Source organism: Pleurodeles waltl, chromosome 6 (assembly GCF_031143425.1).
Source record: "Pleurodeles waltl isolate 20211129_DDA chromosome 6, aPleWal1.hap1.20221129, whole genome shotgun sequence".
In the NCBI taxonomy this organism is placed as follows: domain Eukaryota; kingdom Metazoa; phylum Chordata; class Amphibia; order Caudata; family Salamandridae; genus Pleurodeles; species Pleurodeles waltl.
In genome coordinates, this window is record NC_090445.1 from 1,390,581,488 (window position 1) to 1,390,605,234 (window position 23,747).

Sequence of the window (23,747 nt, forward strand, 5' to 3'; positions counted from 1 at the left end):
TTTAAAGAGCCTTTTTTATGAGGTGGTGGGATAATACTACCCCTAAGTGCTAGGGACCTGCCCTGTATAACAGTACTAGAAGAGTGGCACTAAGAAAGAGCCCCAGAGGTCCAGATCCATTTTGATGATGGTAATGGGTAATTGATCTGGACCTCTTGCATCGGTGCTCCTGGCAGCCTTATGACAATGTAACACCTCCTATCTAGATGGCGGGGAAAGAGAAAATCTGCCATCTAATATCTCACCAGGGGAGTCCATATCACTGTTGCTATCTATCTGTTTATTCAAACCATAAAGAGTAGGTGTATATTTCTGCCATTCTGAACTAGTAATAGCATTAGAGAGACACTATTTTCCCCTAAAGTTTTCCAGAAGACTTTTCGATTTTTACATTTCACAGCTACTGTTATTTTTACCCAGATGTTATCTGTTACATCTTTTTGAATTCTTATCTACCTAGCTCTCCATTTTTTTAGTTGAGAAATCCACTTGTTACAATATTTGGAATGAAATGTATATTGCCTTTTTTTTTTTATGATGTTACAAAAAATATGCAATTTATTGAAATCGTTTTGCCTTATGGATTTTTTGCATTGGCTAAGTACCATATTCTGAGTTACCTTCACAAATCTTTCTATCTGCTGCTCAAATGTATCAACTGATATCCAACATAATGAGGAAAGACTTTCAGTAATTTTCTTTAATTCCAGCGATATTGACTGCTTATCTTTCCTAGTCCATAATACCTTTCCATTCGCAGCATTCCGTTTGCAGCACCAAATACCTCATCACTATCCAAAATATGCCTTAAATGTACGGAGTCTGGTTTCCTATTGGTAGTAAGTAGAATATTGTCATTTCAGATGTCATCATCTTTAGTTCAGATAAACGTGTAAGAGCTGATAACAGTCAATTATCGTAGTTGATACAGCAGTAACATGAGTAGGGTGAGCTGGGATGTCACTTTGTAATCTTCCATTGAAGATAAATCATTTTTCTTACATGCCTCAAAGATCTAAGTTTCTCTTATTTGTCCTGGAGCAGACTGGGAACATGGTGGCCCTTATATTAACAGCCTATTCCCGTTCTTTATCTGCATATAGGGGTAGTGTATAATTAGAGACAGTAGCGTTAAGATCCATTAATAGGACCTTTAAAACACCTACTTTTTTGCAGAGTCGTATTTATGTAATGAAACAATTCACTTAAACTAATTGTTTTCTTTACAAGGTAAAATAGAAGATCAACCAAAATAGAATCACATTTGCATTAGGCATGTTTCCCCTCTTTAACAGACCTGCTTGCTAAACCCATTGGGACACATGAATTGTTTGCCCTCTGGCCAGTTTCATAATTGATACCACCCAAGAGCCAACCTTGCAAGAAACTAGTGTTAATGTTACATTAATGGCCATCTCTTTTTGTGAAACACAACACTTCCTCTATTGGGCGTAAAATGTACAAACATTTTTTTTCCACCCACAGGCAAGAGCTTCTTTGAGTGGGGGACACATGAATTGTTTGCCCTCTGGCCAGTTTCATAATTGATACCACCCAAGAGCCAACCTTGCAAGAAACTAGTGTTAATGTTACATTAATGGCCATCTCTTTTTGTGAAACACAACACTTCCTCTATTGGGCGTAAAATGTACAAACATTTTTTTTCCACCCACAGGCAAGAGCTTCTTTGAGTGGGGGAGAACTTAATCAATCACATGAGTCATAACAAACAGTTGTTCAAAATTAAGTTCACAGCAACTGGTGACTTAAATGTAACTCTTGATTGTTTTTTCTACTTGTGTGTCTAGTAGTTCCAGGAATGCCAGATCACTGCGCCTTACCAACTTAAGTTGGTCTACCTTTGCCAGGAATTCAATTTAAAAAGACAGAATCCTCTTTGATTAAAAGTACACAAGAAAGTACAGGGTTCTCTAAAGAGGGCGTCGCGGGTACGAGCGTAGCCCTAGGTTGTGCGTGTTCCTATTTGGAAAGGTAATGTCAGTAAGTAACTGCAGAGTGCATGCGCGGGGAGAGACACCGGGGGGAGTTCCTTTTACGGACTAGGTGGTCTCACACACTATATAGTGTCATGCTTCATCATTTGACCACCTAGACCCACCCAGGTAGGACAGTGCCACCAGGGCGGACTCAACCTCACTGTTAAAGGAACAGGAGGGAGTGCGTAAATAAACTTGTTTCTGGAAAGATCGGGATCCAGCTAATCTAGTGAAAAAATTAAAAACACCTAAGCAGACACCTGTAAGGAGTGACAAATTTAATGGTGGTGTCTGATTGGTGTAGTTAAAACGGGGGTTGGGACACCTCTGTGAGGATAAGGACTCACAGGGTCACCTAACTAATAGCCAACATGTTTCTGCCCTCAGAAGTGAGCCAATAGAGGTCTCGGGGCATTCGTCAGGGCCTAGGATCCCTACGTCTCACGTTGGAGGAAATGTACTCTATGTGAAGGTCAAAGAGTGTGAAGTAAAAGGTCTACCTTACCCAAGGAATTACCTTGAGGCGGCCCTTTCATAGAGGCTTCTAGCCTCTGGTATCCAGGAGGGGGAGTGTCCCCTTATAGTCAAACATACATCAAAGGGGGCGCTCGCCGTGCGCCTATACCGTCCTCTCCTTGGACCGCTTGGAATTAAGACAATAAAGTCCAAAGTTGTAATTTCCTTCTCTCGCATTTGCACTTTTTTCTGGTAAATGTGATAACATCAGGGGCCATTTCCCAGATGGTCTGACAATATATGGCACAAATGCAGATGAGATTAGGTTCAGAACGGAAGATGAGGCTAATAATTCCTTTTTAGAGTCCCAGAATGGGTGAACAATTGGAACAATATTCTTCAGGCCAAAGGACACCTGGTTATCAAACAGTACCTTTTTTTTTTTTTTCCCCACAGTTACCTTATCCTTTGCTATTGACCTACGTAACTCAGAGATTCTCAGTAGCAGCAGCTGACTGCAGATTATTTTTTTAACTTTTTATTAATTTAACGTATCATACGGCATGAATGAATGTTTATTTTGCATCACAGTGCAGTGAAATATCATCACTGGATTTAAAACTTGGACCTTTCTACACCCGTCCCTGTTCATCCTCAAACCCCCTAAATTCTTGCCAGGCCCTCCAAACTTTCCCCCATTTCTTGGGGCAGCCTCTACTCTGGTAGACTACCTGTTCTTCCCTTTGACCCAAATCTAGATCTGATTCCCACACCTCTAGTCTCAGAGGGGCTGCCCTTCCCCATGCTCATGCTATATTTTGTTTAGCTACCCCTGCTGTCATCACCAGCCAAATGTTCTGGTACCTTGACCTGACTTCGTCTCCCTTGATAGCCAGGAGGAGCCACTTAGCATCAACAGGGACAGTCATTGCCAACACCTCTGTTACTTGCTTTCAGTACTCTTGGATCTTGGGCATTCCCAAAGAATATGAAAAACTGCCCTCTTGAGTGCACCTTTGCAGGCATAGCGGTGCATCAGTTTTACTAATCTTGTGCAATACAGCTCTCGAAGTATGATCTGTGTAAAATACCATGTTGGACTAATTGAAATCAGATCTGAATAGCTATCTCTCATAGGCAATGATGATTGGGTAAAAGCCATCTAGAGCCCAAGTCCCATGCCCATGCTTCTCTTAATGCCACCAATGAATTAAGAGTTATTCATTAGCTTCATGTATATGGTGGAGATCCCTTTTTCGGGTATGGGATCTGTGAGCATTCTATCTGCTAAAGGAGATGCCTCTGGCAATTGCTTTCCCTCTGGGACGTATCCTAAGGGCATAACCAAATTGCATGTGCCTATATCCTTCATATTCCACCAGTTCATATTTCTGGCTGAGGTTTGCAAATTGCATCATGGCCTGCCCTCCCCAGATGTCTCCTAGATGTTCTGTTCCTATCAGTTCCCACTTTGAGAAGCCCTTTAGGCCTCCCACTTCACTGTGCAACAATGGGGTCAAGTTTAATTTTCCTTCCCAGCCTAGATAGGTTGTAGCTTCTCTTCAAGCCCTAACTACTGTCTGGGTGTGGGCTGATAGGCTCCTTTTTCTTTGTCTTCAATACAGGATAGCCTCTTAACCTCACGACCCATGGCGTGTCTGTCCACTCAACAGGACAGTTTACCCTGTTTCGAGAAGACCCAGTCATTGAGCACTATTAGTTGCATCGTCCAGTAGTACTTCAGGATGTCTGGGACTGTCAGTTTCCCACCCAATTCCACCAGACAGAGTCTCCGATTAAAACAGGGGCTTCTATGTGGCATGAAACCTGACTGGTCTGAGTGCACAAGGTAAGTGATAACTCCACAAAGCCTGGTCGCTAGCACCCTTGCGTCCACTTTCACTTCTGCATTCAGCAAGGAAAATGAGTCTGTATGTGTTACAACCCACTGGTGGCTTACCTTTTTTGTGGAGAACCAATATAGTGACTACCCTCTTCAACCGGCAGGCAGCCTTCCTCACATGCGAGCTGGAACACTTCAAGCATGGGTTTGGTGACTTTGTTGGCCAAGCTATTATAGAGCTCCACAAGCAGGCCATTTGACCATACTGTCTTCCAACTGTAGGCCCTGTATTGCTACTGTTGTTTCTTCCTCCGTTAGGTGAGCATCCAGGGCTTCCCTGTTCTCCTACGTGAGTACTGGTAGCGTGACATCCCTGAGGAAGCCTACACAGTCGGCAACAGTTGTAATCTTATCCGAAGTATGAACTTTCTCATAGTAGATTGCAAATGCCTCTGCTATGGCTCTGTTGGTCTTCTCTCACACCAGACCTGTCCACTAACTCGACTACCCATGATCTGCTCTGGGCTTAACTCCAGCATTGTGCAGTCGACATTGTGCCACCAAGACGTGACCCTGTGCCCGATGCTCCGCTATGGTGCAGAGATCCTTCTGTCTAAGGTGTAGTTGATGACAAAGGCTCGCCCTCCTCTTTACTGTCCTCTCCTCTAGTGCTACCAACTCAATCTCCTCTGTCTCACATTCTAGATCATAAATTTACGCACCGCACAACTGTCAACAGATTCAGGGGGAAAGGACTATGCGAGAGACATATCTGATCATTACCCAGTGTGTAGCTCTCATTTGAGCATTTCCTTGGTTAGACCCATATTGCATAACCTCACTATTTGGGCCCCTCAGTAGATGCTATACCGTCATGATGTCTCAACTCTACAATAAACAAACTCTTGAACTAAACCCCCTAACTAGTTTCTCCCAACCCCCCTCCAACTGCCCTGCATCGTGAGCCTAAAACCTCCCACCACCACAACTTGGAGATTGTCTGTTGCCCTTTGAATAACGTGGGTGGGATACTCGCACCACTTAAGAATACATGCAGATAAATGATCTCGCCCTATGATTCCTTTCTCTTTGCCTAGTCTGAGACTAATGTCAGTATCTCATAGAGATTGTGCCCTCGCAAACAGCGAGTTTTGCTCCATCGGGCCTTACCTAGGATCCAGTGATTTCTTACTGATGGACAAAGCCCATTTATCCCAGAACCACATAGCTGAATGTCTTAGGGTCTCAGAATCTTTATTGGCTTAAGCTTACATGCCTGTTGGAGGGTCTGGGGAGACCTGCTGTCCAGGGGAGGCTGGGCACCTCGGCTCCTGTTCTAGATGTGGCCAGTTAGTTTTACTGTCTTTTGCCCCTTTGCGGCATGGAGTCCTCCAACCAGCTTCATGCCTCCTCTGGGGAACTACTCAACTTCTTTGAATACATCATCATATGTTTAATAATCTTGTCCCAAGGTGCTCTTTTAACATACTTGAATTTCCTTCTCGGTCTCTACGCTTGTAGAATGAAGTCGGGGAAGAATCTGATGGCCACATTTTTGATGTGTAAATCTCCATGTGTGCTAGCTGCCTGAAGGATCACGTCGCAGTACCTGTATTTAAATATTTTGGCTATTATAGGGTGAAGACAGGCACCTGGCATTGGCTGGCAGGGATCTCAATGCCACGTGTGCCCTCTTGATCAAAAAAAAAGTTGGACAGCCTCTTTGAACAGTGTTCAGAATCAAATCTTCTGGAAAAAGTTCCTTGCTAGGTCCCTCAGCCCCTTGTGTGACCCCACCACTCTATTCTTATTTCGTCTAAGTCATTCTTGGTCCTCCAGTTTGGCAGCAACAATTGCATTCTGCTTTGGGAATGTTTGGACCTGTTCCACCAAACTTAGTCGTAGAGTGTAGATGGTTGATTTCACCTTTTCGGATATGTTGCGGAAGTCCACCTGCAGGAGGTTAACATCTATTGTGACTGCATCTAATTTCGGTTCTATTGTGCCTCTCATGTCCTGGTTTTCAGTCATGATCTCCTGTAAAGAGGGTTCTTCTGTGGGCATAGTGGCTTTTCCCTTGATCCCTTCCATATTACGAGACTTTCTGCCTGAGAGTTGCCATGACTGTGGCATACTTGTCGAGATTGTCCATTGCGTGTGTTTGGTTCACGATTTCTGACCATGTCCAGTCATCGTCCCGTCCCCCCCCCCCCCCCCCCCCCCCCCCATATACGAGCGTCGCATCACTGCTCAATGACAACCGCTATACCATCTGCTTATTTGAATGACTGTGGGCTTCTTGAGACTGGTGTAACTGCCTGCTGGTGAGGCCTGCCGCTCTATGGCCGTTGGAAATATGGATCCTTTGCCATAAAAGAAGTTCCAGTGAGGAAAGATATACCTTTGGAATTACTGGATGTGCTGGCATTTTTTGAATGGGACACCCAAATAATCACTGAGTAAAACTATCTTAGCCTGCTTAAAGACCAGCACATAGACCTCCCCTTAAGATTTCATTGTGTATTTAATCTGATAGAGACTTCTAGTTGCAGATTTCTTACCTTAGAATTTCCCCCCAGGCGTCAGACTGGATCCAGAGATTTTTCTTCGAGCAATACCCTTGCGCATCGGTAGGTGTTGTGAGTAGTAGTATAGACGCCGCCCTCATGCAGTGACGCCAGTTCTTTTCTTTCCACGCCATGCGCTGATCTGGAGAAAAGCTACCCTAGGCTATTTTGTGGCCGAATTCGACCATTTTGTCGAAGTTTTTTGTGTACAACTTTGGTGCGTCGAGATGTCCCCTCAGACCGGGTTCAAGCGTTGTGAGGACTGCCATTGGACGAGGTCAGTGATGGATCCTCTTCGTGTTTGTCTGTGGTGCCTCGAGCGCAACCAAAAGTCGTGCTCAGAGTGTCGGGCCATGCACCCGAAGTCTTTGAGGGAGTGGTCCCTAAAGCTAATGGTGGCCCGGCACTCAACTCCGCGAAGGTCTCGATCAGTTGCGGAGTCATTACCACTCTTCTTAGAAATCCTCAGGTCAAGGTAAGAAGAAGTCCCATCGTTCTCCAACTTCCCCCTGTCACTGGCCGACTCGATGCAGGACGAGCGTCCACGCGCTAGGCCTCTGTCCTCGGAGCCTGCATCTGTTTCGACCCCGCGCTTCCCCGAGTTTGCCGGAGCAACCCCGCCCGACTGAAAGTTTTATGAGGCTATGCGCCTCATCTTTGGGTGGGCCGACCCCAATGCGGTGCCTTCGGGCCCAAGGGGTTGGGCTGATGGGCCTTCGGGTTCCATGCCGGCGGCTTAGGCCCCAGCCACTGAGATCACCACCGGATCCGTGTGCTGATCCGCACCGGTCGCACCTTCGAGACCTTCCCCGGCGCTGGGTCGATTACCGACGCTCCCGATGTCGGTAGTGCCCACTATCCACGTCGACCCAATTCTTAGCCCCAAGTCGGAGCAGCATCGCCCGCCTTCGGTGGGGCCTGTTTGCCCCAGGTCAGATTCCTTTTTCCTATGGGTACGAATATGGGAAGGAATTGGAGGGGTCCCTGGACCCTTTTGAATACCAGGATGACCCTGCTATTGGCTGGGCACAGGATTTGGGCGACGCCAGTGGTCTGGATACTTTTCCTGACGCTGGCATGTGGTCTCCTTTTACCGTGGCTTCAACTTATGGTATGGTGGACAGTAGGGCAGCTGAGGTACCCTTGAGCTACTTACTGTATAGAAGTTGGGTCTAATCGCCTGACGGAGGTGCTTCAGCCTGGTGCTTCTACTTCAGAACCCCTTTTACCATTCAATGAGGCCCTCACCGATGTCCTTTTGGGTACATGGTCCAAACCCAACACAGGGGCTCCTGTGAACAGGACTATCGCTCACCGCCATCGGCCCGCACCGAACGACCCAAAATTCCTGTCCCAACACCCCACGCTTGAGTCTTGCTATCCAGGCTTCCTCTTCATCAGGCACGTTCCCTTCCGCACCCCTGATAGGGAATCCAAAAGGTTGGAACATTTTGGCAAGAAGTTGGTTTCTTCCTCCAGTCTAGCGCTGGGGTCTGTGAACACCGCATGCCTTTTGGGCCGTTATACCCACTCCCTGTGGGTTACGGTTGCGCAAGTCCTGCCGCAGATACCGGAGGAAGCCCGTGCTATTGTCTCCCAAGCAGTGAACGATGGGAGATGTGGCGACGTTCACAATCTGTTGTGGACTGGATACGACCGACCCTCTGGGCAGATCGGTTGCAACGACAGTGGCCTTACGGCGCCGCGCCTAGTTACGCACTTCTGGTTTCTCAGGGGATGACCAACAGTCACTCATGGACATGCCCTTTGATGGCACCCATCTCTTCGGAGACAAGCAGACTCTGCCTTCGAGAGATTCAAGGATTCCCGGGCTACGGCTCGGTCCCTCGGTCTTTCCTCGGCCACTCGCCCACCACAGTCTGCTTTTCGTCCCTTTCGTGGACATGAAAGGGGCACCCTGTCACGTCCTCCACTCAGCCACTGTGCCACGCACGCTGGCCAGCCTATGTGTGGCCAAGGATGCAGAATCCCACGTGGCCTTGGGACAGGGAACCAGAGGTCTGTCCAGTCCACCTCTGCCCCCGCTGCAGCCTCCAAACCCTGCCCCACTGGGAACATATCACACACGGACGGGTGTGTTTTGCAGATCATTCAAAGGGCTACTCCCTACCTTTCGAATCTGCTCCACCACACATGCCACCATCCTCCCATCATCGTCCTATCCTAGATCTTCGGGACCTGAACTACTTCCTAAAGACGGAGAAATTCAAAATGCTCACCCTGGCTCAGGTCCTGTCTGCCTTAGACCCAGGAGACTGGATGGTAGCGTTGGACTTGCAGGATGCTTATTTCCACATCCACATCCCCATCCTGCCTGCTGACAGACGTTACCTACGATTCGTGGTAGGACACGAGCTCTTTGTTTACTGTGCTCACCTTCAGCCTTACCAGCACCCCTCAGGTGTTCACGAAAGTGATGGCGGTGGTTGCAGCTCATTTGCACAGGTTAGGGGTCTCAGTCCTCCCCTACCTTGACGACTGGCTGTTGAAGGCACACTCGCCCCGGACAGTTGTCTCCCACCTTCAGACTACGGCGAACCTCCTGCACATGCTGGGGTTCACTATAAACGTGCCAAAGTCACACCCGACTCCCTCTCAGATGCTCCCTTTCATTGGAGCTGTTCTAGACACAGTGCAGTTTCGGGCTTATCCTCCGGAAAAGCGAGTCCAAGGCATTCAGGCTATGATTCCGATCTTCCAGCCTCGGTCTTGGGTTTCAGTGAGACTGACTCTGAAGCTGCTGGGCTTTATGGCCTCCTGCATCCTGCTAGTAATACATGCCAGATGGCATATGCGGGCTCTGCAGTGGGACCTTAAGTTCCAGTGGGCGCAGTATCAGGGGAATCTCTCTGACATGGTCCAGATCTCGGAGGGGACTGCGAAAGACCTGCAGTGGTGGCTTTCGAATCCAAATTGGTTCAGTGGCAGATCCCTCTCCCTAACCGGATCTCTCTATAGGGACAGATGCGTCACTTCTGGGTTGGGGCAGCCACATGGGAGAGGTGGAGATCAGAGGCCTCTGGTCTCTGGTGGAGTCAGGGCTCCATATAAATCTGCTGGAGCTCTGGGTGTTCAGACTTGCGTTGAAAGCATTCCTTCCCTCTCTCAAAGGGAAAGTGGTGCAGGTGTTCACAGACAATACTACTGCCATGTGGTACTCCAACAAACAGGGTGGGATAGGGTCCTGGACCCTTTGTCAGGAGGCACTACGCCTCTAGACATGGCTGGAACATCAGGGCATTGCCCTGATGGTTCAACATCTGGCAGGCTGTCTACGCCAGAGCGGATGATCTCAGCTGTTGACGCAGTTGATCACGAATGGTTCTCCATCCGGAGGTGGCGCAAGGTCTCTCACAAGTGGGGAGACCCTTGGTTAGATCTGATCACCTCCGCAGAGAACGTGCAATGCCAGCTGTTTTGCACATTGGCGTTTCCAAGGTGGCACTCACTTGCAGACGCTTTTCGTCTCGAGGTGAGCTCCGGCCTCCTTTACGCTTCCCTCCTATCCCAGAGTACTCAAGAAAATCAGGAACGACCGGGCCCAAGTCATCTTGGTGCCTTCGGACTGGGCCCGAAGAGTGTGGTATCCAGAGCTATTGAGCATGTCCATCGATCTTCCACTCAGACTGACTCTTCGGGCGGATCTTCTGTCGCAGCAACAGGGAATGGTTCTTCACCCGAACCTGTCCAACCTCCGCCTTCATGCGTGGAGATTGAGCGGCAACAGTTGCTGGCTTTTACCCTTCCACCCGAAGTCTGCAATGTTATCTTGGCAGCCAGGCATCCATCGACTAAAACTGTATACGCCCGTCGTTGGAATAAAATTGTGGCATGGTGTACCAACAAATCTGTTGATTCCCCTTTCTGCCCCTCTGTCAGAGGTTCTTCTGTTCATTCTTTTAGCCCAGCAGGGCTCTGCTTTGGGCACCCTTAAAGGGTACTTATCCGCCATTTCCACCTTTCTTAGGCTACCTGATCAGCCCTCACGCTTTAAATCTCTTATTGTGAGTAGGTTCCTAAAAGGGCTCACCCACTTATTTCCTCCCACTCCATTTATCATGCCTCAGTGGGATCTTAATCTTGTACTTACTTGGTTGATGTGTACCCCCTTTGAGCCAATGCATAATTGTCCCTTACGGCTCCTCACTTTCAAAACTGTCTTTCTGGTTGCTATCACCTCTGCTCGCAGGGTGAGTGAGCTTCAGGCCCTTTCTTCAAAACCTCCATACTTGTCTGTACACCCTGACAAAGTACTGCTGTGCACTAGAGCTTCCTTCCTTCGTAAGGTGGTTACACCATTTCATTTAGGCCAGTCCATAACTTTGCCTACCTTCTATGAACCCCCACATCCTTACCATGAGGAGGAGTGACTCCAACGTCTGGAGCCAAAAAGAGTGTTGGCGTTCTACCTCAAGCGTACTAAAGATTTCCGGGTGGACAATCAACTCTTTGTTGGCTATGTGGGTGCGAAAAAAGGGAAGGTGGTGCAAAAGCGTACCATCTCTCGATGGGTGCTTCTTTGCATCAAAATGTGCTAGGCTTTGGCTATGAAGCAACCTCCTGAAGGCTTGCGTGCTCATTCCACCAAAGCAACTGATGCTTCCACAGCGTTGGCACGCGGAGTTTCTGTCCTGGGCATACGGAGTTCCTGTCCTGGATATCTGTCCGGCAGCTACGTGGGCATCCCTGCACACGTTGGCTAAGCATTACTGCCTTGATAGTCAGGTCCGTCGAGGCGGCTACTTTGGTCGTTCGGTCCTGCAGGACTTTCTAGTATGATGTTGGTGCGCAGCCCACCTCCAAGGATGGTATTGCTTGGGTATCTATGCTAAGGTAAGGAATCTGCAACTAGAAGTCTCTATCAGATGTACAAGTTACTTACCTTCGGTAGCTAAATATCTGGTAGAGACATATTCTAGTTGCAGATTCTTTATCGCCCACCCTTCCTCCCCGCTTGCTAACTGACCTACCGACGCTCAAGGGTATTGCTCGAAAAAAAAGGCCGGATCCAGTCTGACGCCTGGGGGAAAATTCTAAGGTAAGTGTAAGGAAATGCCTCCTTGGCATGGTTACCCCCTAACTTTTTGCCTTTGCTTATGCTAAGTTTTGATTGAAAGTGTGCTGGGACCCTGATAACCATGCCCCAGCACCAGTGTTCTTTCCCTAAACTGTGCTTTTGCTTCCACAATTGGCACATCCCTGGCACTCACATAAGTCCCTTGTAACTGGTACCCCTAGTACCAAGGGCCCTGATGCCAGGGAAGGTCTCTAAGGGCTGCAGCATGTCTTATGCCACCCTAGGGACCCTTCACTCAGCACATGCACACTGCCTCATAGCTTTTGTGTGCTGGTGGGGAGAAAATGACTAAGTCGACATGGTACTCCCCTCAAAGTGCCATGCCAACCTCACACTGCCTGTTTCATAGGTAAGTCACCCCTCTAGCAGGCCTTACTGCCCTAAGGCAGGGTGCACTATACCACAGGTGAGGGCATATGTGCATGAGCACAATACCAATTCATTGTCTAAGCAAAACCTTAGACATTGTAAGTACAGGGTAGCCATAAGAGTATATGGTCTGGGAGTTTGTCAAACACGAACTCCACAGTTCCATAATGGCTACACTGAAATCTGGTAAGTTTGGTATCAAACGTCTCAGCATAATAAATGCACACTGATGCCAGTGTGCAATTTATTGTAACATGCACCCAGAGGGCATCTTAGAGATGCCTCCTGAATACCAATCCGACTTCCAGTGTGGGGCTGACCAGTTTCTGCCAGCCTGCCACAACCAGACAAGTTGCTAGCCACATGGGGAGAGTGCCTTTGTCACTCTGGCCAGGCACAAAGCCTTTACTGGGTGGAGGTGCTTCACACCCTTTGTTACAGTGCCCCAGGCATCCCAGCTAGTGGGGATGCCCGCCCCTCCGGCCACTGCCCCCACTTTTGGCGCAAGGCTGGAGGAGATAATTAGGAAAACGAGGAGTCACCCACCAGTCAGGACAGCCCCTAAGGTGCCCTGAGCTGAGGTGACCCCGGCCTTTGGAAATCCTCCATCTTTGTTTTGGAGGATTTCCCCAATACAATTAGGGATGTGCCCCCCTGCCCACAGGGAGGAGGCACAAAGAGGGTGTAGCCACCCTCCAAGACAGTAGCCATTGGCTACTGCCCTCCCAGACCAAAACACACCCCTAAATTTAGTATTTAGGGGCACCCCAGAACCCAGGAAATCAGATTCCTGCAACCGGAACTACAAAGGACGACTGCTGACCTACAAGCCTGCAGAGACGACTGACAACCACAACTGCTTTGGCCCCAGCCCTACCGGCCTGTCTCCAGAGTCGTAAACCTGCAACCAGCAACGCATCCAACAGGGACCAGCGACCTCGAAAGCCTCAGAGGACAGCCCTGACCCCCAGGACCAAGAAACTCCAGTGAGAAGCGGCTCTGCTCAACAACAGCTACATCTTTGCAACAAAGAAGCAACTTTAAAAGAACTCCCTCTTCCTGCCGGAAGCGTGAGACTTCACACTCTGCACCCAAAGCCCCCGGCTCGAGATCCAGAGAACCAACACCACAGGGAGGACACCCCGGCGACTGCGACCCCATGAGTAGCCCGAGATGACACCCCCCCCCCCCCCCCCCCCCCCCCCCCCCCCGGACCTCCACAGTGACGCCTGCAGAGAATCCAGAGGCTCCCCCTGACCACGACTGCCTGTAACAAGGGACCTGACGCCTGGATCAAGCACTGCACCTGCAGCCCCCAGAACCTGAAGGAACCGAACCCCAGTGCAGGAGTTACCCCCCGGCAACGCTCTGCCTAGACCAGGTGGTGGCTGTCCCGAGAAGCCCACCCCTGTGCCTACCTGCACCGCTAGTGACCCTCGGGTCCCTCCATTGAAGCCTATTAAAAACCGGACGCCAGCTTTGCACACTGCACCTGTGCCGCTGAGGGTGTGTTTTGTGTGCCTACTCGTGCCCCCCCCCCCTCCCCCCCCTACCCCCACTCTAGTCTGCCTCCTCCGAGGACGTGGGTATAAAGATACCCAAATGCGGTGCCTTATTACTCAGTGGATTTGATTTTGTCTTTTGGCAATACCTGATAAAGATTATTCTCTAGGTTAGCTTTTCCACTGGCGTATATGTAATATATAATGTGTATAAATAAAATGGTAGCACAATTACAATTAAACAATTGACACAGCACTTCCGAGACAGAGGTAGCAGCAAAGAGGTATCTGCAAAGAAAACACCCGGACATAAACCGCACCAAGATATGACCTAGGTGCACTCTTACTCTAGCTCTGCTTAAGCTCAACTCTGCTTAAACATCTCCTCCACCGCCCACATATATATTTACACTCCAACACAGCAGCTACTTGAATGAAATAAAAGATAAGTTGGTTCAGGTCAAACAATCCCTGGATGTTGAAGAAACAAGATGCTTGAAAGGAAGGAGCCAGAGTCCTGCAAGCAGCACCACCCCCTAAGTCAGCCACTTCCGCAAGAGACCCTAATCCATCCTTCTCCTGGTGCACAACAATAAGGTAAAATCCTTCTTCAGCAGCACCAACACAATAATGTAGTGTAATGATCTGTACCTCCAACCACAGAGGAAGATGCCGGGAAGGCAAATGGATTACTAAAACCACTTTGATCCAGTGCTGCAGGTATAATCAGCAGCTGGCAAATCATGCAGGAGATGTGAATGTTAGTGGCTAAGAAAATGCTGCAGCTCACGTAGTGTCAAACTCTGGAATCCAGGCCGAGCCCATACTTTGAATGAACTCACACAGTTCACAGTACCCCTGTTTAGCTTGGACCAGGGCAAAAAGAAAGGTGTGGGGGTCTCAACCACTAGCCACAGCCTAGGCCCACTGCCCCCTGTTATCCAGCAGTGCGGCCTTACTGGGATTGGTGCATCGGCTGGTGCTCACATATGGTGACAGTAAGGCATTGAGGCGCAGCAACTGCTTCCTGCCACCACCAGCCTCGTTGAATAGGACCTTACTGCTTTCGTCTGTCACACCGCACCCACTCTGCCTCACCAAATTGATCCAAGCTACATTGGTGGCCGGCAATGAGGCAGAGCAGAGGGCCACCCTCTGGCAACGGCCAAGTAAACAACTGAATGGAGGCGAGAGGGGGTGATTAATGCTAAAATTATTGGGGGGGGGGGGGGGGGGGGTGCACGGCAAACAAGCTGCATTTGTGTCCGGCATCCAGAAGTAGCGTATCGCCAATTTTTGTGGTAGGCAGCAGTTCCAGTTCAAGGTGCTTCTATTCAGGCTAAAATAAGTTTACCAAATGTTTAAAAAGTGCCTGGTGCTGGTGTCCCCTTCCTTTGATTGGTTTATCAAAGCTTCATCAAAGCATCAGCCTATTTAGAAACTAGGACTCACTCTGAAGGCTGAAAAGTCTTCCTGTAACAAGATTGCAGCTCCTAGGGCAGTCAACCTCATAGTCAACAGGACCTTATTCCGCCTTGTTTTACAATCAGCAGAGGCACTGATGTTGTTGGGCTGGGCTGTTTCCAGTGAATGGAAAATCGCTGTGGACCATCTTCCAGTATGCCAGAATAACCAGGAAGATAGGCACAGCAGCTCCCTCTTCGCTTAACATGAGTGGGAACTCAATTGGAACCAAATAGAGTAATCTTTTAACAGTGGGACCAGCTAGCAACAGGCCCGTTTGCTACCCTGAAGAAAAAGAAATGCTGGTATTAAACCAGCAGGTTCAGTCAATCTGGATCCAAGGGAAATGCTTTCAATAACATGGTCCAGTGTCTTTGCCCACAGCTTTTTGCCATTTCTCTAAGTTGCTGAAGAATGAGGCTGCTGAACACTGTTGTTTTCCTGATCCTCGTTGCCCTGGTTGGGCTTTGCCAGCTTTAGTATAGCCACCTCATGAGACAGTCAGTGTTCCCACTGTTCTGACTGAGGATTTATTGCAAGCTCCTATCAGACATAACAGTGAGGTGCTCCACCACGATCTCCTGTCACAGAGCCAGGCCGCATGGTTCGTGATCACTTGGAGTACAGCATCTGGATATCTCTTGAGATGGGAGAGACATCTTGAAGCAGACAATTGTGCCTTCCACAACTAATGACTACAACAGTGAGTGGAAGAGAATCTGCACATGGTACAAAGAAAAGGGCCTTAACACAATCTCCATGCAACCCTTTTCAGTTGTTACTGTGCTTGCTTGGGCTAGCCAGGCATGCTTTCAAGTATGCTTCGATCATGCCACACTTGGCCACAGATTCCAGAGGACAGAAGCCTCTTCCTAATCCTTATTGTGACAGGATTAAATAGCAATTTATGAAAGGGCTTTTTGGGCCGTTCCTTCATTGAAGTATACTCCTTCAATGGAAGCTGAACACTATTGAACCAACTCGCTCTGCCTCCTGTTCAACCCATTCACAGACTGAATCTGAAATTCATTTAATGAAAAAAGCACTATTAGCTGACATTTCTTTTAGGAGCATTGGAGTTTTGCAGGTGTTCACCATAAAGCAGCAGCATATGTGCCAAGCAAGGCAGTTCTGTGAGCCAGTTCAAGATTTTTGCCAAGTGCCTACCTACAACCTTGCATTTAAATGAACCTGTTATCCCGTGTTTTTCTTCCCTAGTCCATCTTCTGCTACAGATGGATCCTTACACTCAGGAGCTGCTCACGGTACTGAAAAGGGGAGAGGCGGTGCGTGCGGGTTTGAGGGGTGATTAATTAAAAAAAAAAATTAACTTACTTGTGCCACTGCCACCTTTACGACCATGCTGCTCCTCTCTCCCCTGCTGACAGTCTGCAGGCACACAGGCTCCCACCCTGCCCCGCGGCCAATCCTGTCACTGCTCAGAGCAGAGTAAGGATTGGCTGGGGGGCGCACAGCCAGGGCTCTCCCAGGCAGACTGGGAGCTTGTGCAGGCTCTCTTCAGCAGAGACCCTTTTGTGCATGTGTGTTTGGCCGGCCTGAGACAGCCGGCCAAACAAACATGCGCAGTGAGGGGGAGTGCTGTGCACGCCTCCTCAGTGCATATCACAGGCTCTGGCCCGCCCACAGGTTTGCTGCTGCTGGTGGGGGCGACGCTCCTCTGACCTAATGGAGGAGCCGAATCTGAGAGGCTCAGCATTTCAACCTCATTGGCTGTAGTTTGAGTTGCATCAGAAACGCTGGATGTGTCACTAAAACACTGGTGCTGAGGCCTACGGCCTTTTTAACTATTTACTGATATTTAAAGCTTAGCAGTGCAATACTTTTCTGGATTCACATGCTGGTTATTCCGCCCTCTAGTGGTTGGGTCTGGAATTCTCCCCTGTAGTAGTAGTCCCTTTTTTTTTTTTTGTTTGTTTTTTTTGTTTTTTTTTAGTTTTTTTTTTTTATGGTAGTCGATGGTTTCTGTGTTTGGTGTCTTAACTAGCCCCCTCTAATGTCATGCCCCGTTCCAGGAAGCTCTCCCTCATGGTCGCCATCCTCAGATTCATTTTTCCCACCGTTGGATCAGAAAGCGTAGCTGAGGACTCCAAGTAGTTGAAGAATGTGAAGTGTGGATGGATTTCACTTGAAAAATGCTGATCACCGGAGACGGCAGAATAAAGGTACCACAGAGTTTCGAGGTGGTTTAGAGAATGTGTTTAATCAAGGGGCTTACTGTTCCATGTTTGAAAAGACCCTAATTCAGTTATGCTCAAACTGCCATCAATAAAACCTGTGCAGAAGGACCAGCACCAGGTGTGTAACCTCTGTCTACCACTCGGCCATCAAAGCAACGAATGCAAAGCATGTGCGGTGTTTAAGCTGAAGACAATCTAGACAGGCGGGCTCACTATGCCAATGTAAAGTCAGAGACAGATCCCAACCTTGACAGACCTGGGTCTGTTGAGCGACGACGTCGCCAAAGGGGCAGAAGGAAAAAGATGAGATGTGGAGCTGCGAATCGTCAACATTGAGAGAGAACATCAGAAGTAGAGATTAAACACCTCGGGTAACCACGTAAAAACATACAGGGGATGTACTTAAGACTGCAGAGTCTGAAATGCCCAAAGCTTCCTCTGCACCAAGGAAGCCTTCGACCAAAGGCAAGCAGACTAAAAAAGAACCCCTCGGGTCCCATTCCAGGAATACTGCTGGCAATTGTAGACGTCAATAGATGATCGAAGCACAGTTGTTTTTCATCGAAAGAGGTGAAAGGTGACGATAAAGGCATTGAGCAAAGCACCCTTGAATCATTCCTCGACACCAAAGAACTATTCACCGATATTGAATAGACAAAAAAAGTTTTGAAGCAGAAATGGCAGCATTTCTGCTGAAGAAAGCACACTGACACATGAAGACACACTCCCCTGAGGAGGCAGTTGACGCCTTCGCCTCCTGGTGACATTACAATGTATCGCCAGCTTATTACAAGAGCAGCAGTCAAATATGGTGTGCAGTTAGAGGAAGAAAAATCTCAATCTTGCTTCCTCTTGGAAACTCACCTGCCTTCTCAGACCAAAAACAAGTTATTGCCTATGTTAACTAGCATCCTTGATCAGGAGAGAGAAACCTTCAAGGATCCTGCAACATGTAAAGCAGTCACACAGAGGGCAGAGAAGTAATACAAACTCTCATCCAAGGACCCTTTGTACATTAATTAAAAGGTACCAGCTGATTCCATTATCACAGCTGAAGCAAGGAAAAGGGCAAACAGTAACATCCGGACCTCCACTGGATAAGGAGAGCAAGAAGATGGATTTGGTGGGCTGAAAATTCGAGTGTGTGGTGGCGACCCAGTGGAGAATAGCCAATGCTAATGCTCTCCTGAATAGGTACGCTTACCAACACTGGGAAGTGATGAAGGAGCTTATGAAATACCTTCCCAAACAGTACCATAAGGCAGTCTCCTTGGCAGAGGAGAAAAATAAATCACTAACACGTGCCTCAAATCGGCGCTAGAAGCAGCTGACACGGCAAGTCACCAGCTGATGGCAAGAACAAGTCTAATACGAAATGCTTGGTTAACAATGTAATGTACCAAGCCAGAAGTCCAAGCAAATAGTAATGCTCCATTTACGGGGACAGTTGTTTGGTGGTGCAGTTGACGAGACCCTTCAACATTAAGAAAAGGACAATGAAACTGCTAAATCCATGGGAGCATTGCAATTCTGAGGGGACTTACGGATAGGAACACCAATGAAAAGAACACCAGTAAGAAGAGACAGTTTCCTTAACTCAACATCGCACCAGGGCTTTCAGGGCACAAGCCAAACTCTGTCACCTGCACAGCAATCACAATATCATACACTTGCAAACCAGTCGTTTCGGGGACAGGCACTAAGAGCACAGCCCCATGGAGGAGGAGGAGCAATCTCTGCGCAAAGTGACTTAGCACACCTCTCTCACAAAACACCAGTGGGAGGGAGAATAAAATATTTTTTTCAGGAGTGGAGTAAGAGAATGTACGACAATTGGATTTAAACATCATAAAATATGGATGTTGCTTAGAATTGATAAACACCACCAGTAAGGGGACCAAAGAAAAGAGTGCACTCTAAAGAGGAAACATCACACCTGTTCAACGAAGTTTATGAATTACTGGAGAAGGGAGCAATAGAAAGAGTTCCCAAAAAGGAGATCAGTCAGGGAAACAATTCAACATATTTCCCAACCCCAAAACCATATGGAATCCTACGTCCAATGCTAGGATTACGGTTCATAAGCAAATTCATAAAGACAAGTTCAAAATGGCAACTCTGCAAGAAGTCATTTTGCAATTGCAAGGAGATGAAATGGCAACCAAAGACCTAGAGTGCATAGTTGCACATGCCAATGAATCAGATCCAAGAAACACTTGCGCTTTGTAATGAACAAAACGCATTATCAATTCAAGGTGCTGGCCTTCAGCATAAATTCTGCAACAAGGATTTTCACAAAATTCCTAGCAGCAGTAGCAACATACTTGCGAAGACAGGGGATACTTGTGTACCCGTTCCTAGAAGACTGGCTAATAAGAGCACACTCATCAAACAAATGAAATACAGAGATACAAAAGGTGCTAAAAACACTATTCAAACTAGGTTTTTCAATACATACAGACAAATCTTCAACAAAGCCGGAACAGAAAAAGGCCTTTTTAGGAACAAGACTCAACCCAATGCAGGTAAAGGCATATCCGTGCAAGAAAAGGTTAGCATCAACACTGTAGGAAGCTCTCCTGTACCACAAGGGACAGTCTGACTGTGAGGACTGCAAGTCAAATCATTGGGAAAATGGCACCATGCACACCTCTCCTCATATACAAGGCTACATATGAGACCAATCCAGGAATGGCTGCAATCCCAATGGTCACAAACTAGAGGGAGTTGGGAGGATCTAGTGGTTGTCACACAAAAAATGCAAGAGTAGATGGTGTGGTTGAACAGATTACTTTTATCAGCGGGTACACCTTTTACACCGCCAACTCCAACAGTGATCACTATTACAGACTGCGCACATAGGGGTTAGGGAGCTCAAATAGCCTCACTCAAGGTCAGAGGTGTATGGAAGGAACAAGAGGCAGTCCAGTATATCCATGTTCTGGAACTGAGGGAACTAAAAAAAGTGTTCCTTACCTTAAAAGCCCTTCAGAAAGATCTTGGGGGGGAAATCTATATCGAACCAAATAGACAATACAACTTCCACAAGATTAAAGGAGAAAAAAAAATTCCAACAAAATCAATGCACAGCATGTGAATCTAGAAGAGATTCATGATGCAGAACACAATGGTTTCTTACGTGTAGTAGTTTTGCAACTTGAAGAATTTTCTGGATTCAGAAGCGACCCACCCACCATCCTCAAAGATGGAAAACCAAAAAAATCCGAAGAAGCCGACCATGAGGGAGTTTCTGGGGAAAGGTGTATGAAGGAGAAGGCTGGATAGGACACCAGATGGTGGCACTGTTGACGCCCACCAACAAAACAAAATTACTGCTACAGGGGAGAATTCCAGGTCTGACCACTAGATGGCGTAATAATGCATGGCATGTGAATCCAGAAAGTTCTTCAAGCTGCAAAACGAATCCAACAGTTAAGAATCCATTTTGTTACAGGGCGATTCCAATTATTCAAGCAAGTGAATATATGAAAGAGTTCCTCGCTGGAGTTAAAGGTAAGTAACTACTTTTTATCCATGGAAGAAGGTGCACAACCTCCTATTTGTTTAAGTATTTTGAACCCTGACTGTTTGAGCATATTAAAATAAACCTATTGGTATCCACTTTCATTATGGAGGTGGTAAAACTGGTTGGCTCGGGTGTTAAAGCAAATGTTTAGATGCCTTCTGTAATGTATTTCTTTTCCTGGGTAATATTTTAATTGGGAAGAAAGAAATGCATATGAAAGTCTGTGTGTTTGGTTAGATGCAGTTGCAACTTAATTTGTCTGTATCAGATAAAGTACCATACAATAGAAAAGGTCACCCAGGCACGTGATCATAAGTATATGCTATTATACCTGTTTCTGCCAAGTTGACATTAAGCTTTGATAAGCTGTTAAAAGTCTGTTTTCTCTCATGCCCAAGACCATATTACTAGACTTTGTATTTGATGATAACATTTGAACATTGGGCTGCAAAGCACGTGCGTTAGTTAAGTGTTGTTCCCTTATCTGTGCAAGGTCCGTTTTGGTCCTGGTGTGAAATGTTGACAACTCTGCATCATTGTTTTATTTATGTTTTTTTGTTATGCCTCCAGGTGGGACAGTGTGTTGTGGTATTCAGCCAGGCACCCAGCGGCAGAGCACCTCTCAGCCCCAGCTTGAACTCTAGACCTTCGCCCATCAGTGCTACACCGCCATCTTTGGCACCTGAAACACGGGAGTATCGCTCGCAGTCCCCGGTTCGGAGTGCAGATGAGGCCCCCTGTGTAAATGGCCGTTGGGGAACATTGCGGCCACGGGTTCAGCGGCACACATCAGGGTCTCGTGAGGGTAGCCTTTCTCCTGCCCGCGGAGATCGCTCACCTGTGCTGAATGGTGACAGTTTATCGCCCAACCTTGTGGCTGCGGGAGGGGCGTCTTTGGACAGTCCAGTGCAGGCAGTTTCTCCCAGCACACCGATGGCTGCCGATGGTGGCCCTTCTATTTCTACAAGACGTGGATCTTTACCTGATCAGAAGGATCTGCGGTTAGCAGCTGTGGACCTAAACTGGGATCAGAAAGGGGCCTCCAGTCTTTGTGAAACGGATGTTGATGGAAGGACATTTAGCGATGGTGTGAGAAACCCCCCTGAACAGACAAATGGAATACACACACCCCCTCACATTGTTGCCACTCTCCCTGGGGCTGTCTCACCAGGTGCGCTGCGAAGAGGCCTGGAAGCTGTTAAAGCCCTTTCTTCTTCTCAAGGGACATCTGCACCTGCCTCTTTGAGTCCCCCTAAACTGGCATCACCTGGATCTCCTGGAAGCCAGGGTCATGTCAGTGGCAGCGCTGAGCCAGCAGTGCGTGCTGCCACTGCCCAGGGTGATGGACATTCTTTGCCTCCCATTGCACGCCGTCTGGGTCATCATCCACCTCAATCATTGAACGTGGGAAAGCCACTGTATCAGAGCATGAACTGTAAGCCAATGCAGATGTACGTGTTGGACATAAGGGGCACGAAGGAGCTCGGGCGTGTGAAATGGAAAGTGTTTAACAGCAGCTCAGTAGTCGGTCCTCCTGAAACCAGCCTGCATACAGTGGTGCAGGGGAGAGGGGAGTTGATTATATTTGGAGGCCTCATGGACAAGAAACAGAACGTGAAGTACTACCCTAAGACCAACGCCTTGTACTTTGTGCGAGCGAAAAGATAAGGCGGATGCTTTATTTCACTGCACCTCCCGCTTTGTGGCTTTCCTATTTTAATATTGTATTTCTTCTTTTTCTTTTCTTTTTTTTTTCTTTTTTTTACACTACCTGATGCAAGCATTTTAAACTGTGAATCGGGGGAAAAATTAAAGATCAAGAACTTTCCCGCTCAATTTGGTTGATAAAGTAACATTTTGTTCCTATCCGTGTGCTTTTCCATGTGATCAACCTTCTGATTTTTGAGTTATCTTTACATCTATGTTGAAAGATTATCCTGCCACAGGCAGCACAGATAGTAGTTGGTGCCTTTTGGCAAGTATATAGCATCTGTAATCCTAGTTGAATGGAAAGTGTGTAGCAGAAGAACCTTTAGACATAGCATTGTCTGATTTATTTTTTGCCAATCCAGACTTGACACACAAATATAACTCTTCCGCCATTGCCTTTTCTACCATTATCTTTGCACCTTTACCTTGTCTAAACTTTTTTTTTTTAATTACCAGTTTTAGTACCTTGATATCAATGATAGCTATTCATTAATGTTAATATTTAATTTACCCTAACATGTTGATACTCGACTCCTCACCAAACCCATGATAAATGTGTATTCGTATTTATATTATAATGTTTGCATCCTTAAACGTATGCCTTACACACTTTTTTTCTTGGTGATTGAAAGTGTATTATTTTTGATGAAATCAGTCAATTTGCATTGCATTTAGGAGCCCTTATATTAATGCTGACGTAGCTAGCATAATCTTAACCAGTGGTAAACATAAAATATATTTCACGTATTTCCATACATTTTAGGCCTTCAACTAACCGTTATGTTCTTTGATTTAAAAAAAAAAAAAAAAAAATGTTTTACTTGTTTGAAATTTTATTTTTTGAAACAAGGAAACTTTATCCTAACTACTGATCAGACCCAAAACCCATGCCTTGGTCTGAACTAATAGCTTTCAATTGTATTTCATTTTAATTTAAATTGTCACGTTAAAATACATGACAACATATAGCCTAAAACTAACCACCGCTATTTGTTGTAATATATTTTAAGCATACGT

General features: G+C 47.1%; 1 protein-coding gene across 3 annotated transcripts in view; it reads left to right on the forward strand.

Annotated features, from left to right (window-relative positions):
• FBXO42 (F-box protein 42) overlaps positions 1–23,324 on the forward strand; it is a 297,111-nt gene extending 273,787 nt beyond the window's left edge. For all 3 annotated transcript variants that reach the window (XM_069240722.1, XM_069240723.1, XM_069240724.1), the window contains one exon: positions 21,591–23,324. In XM_069240722.1, the coding sequence (XP_069096823.1) occupies positions 21,591–22,688 (1,098 nt within the window). In that variant the 3' untranslated portion in view covers positions 22,689–23,324. The remainder of the gene's footprint in view (positions 1–21,590) is intronic.
• Positions 23,325–23,747: the final 423 nt, after the last annotated feature.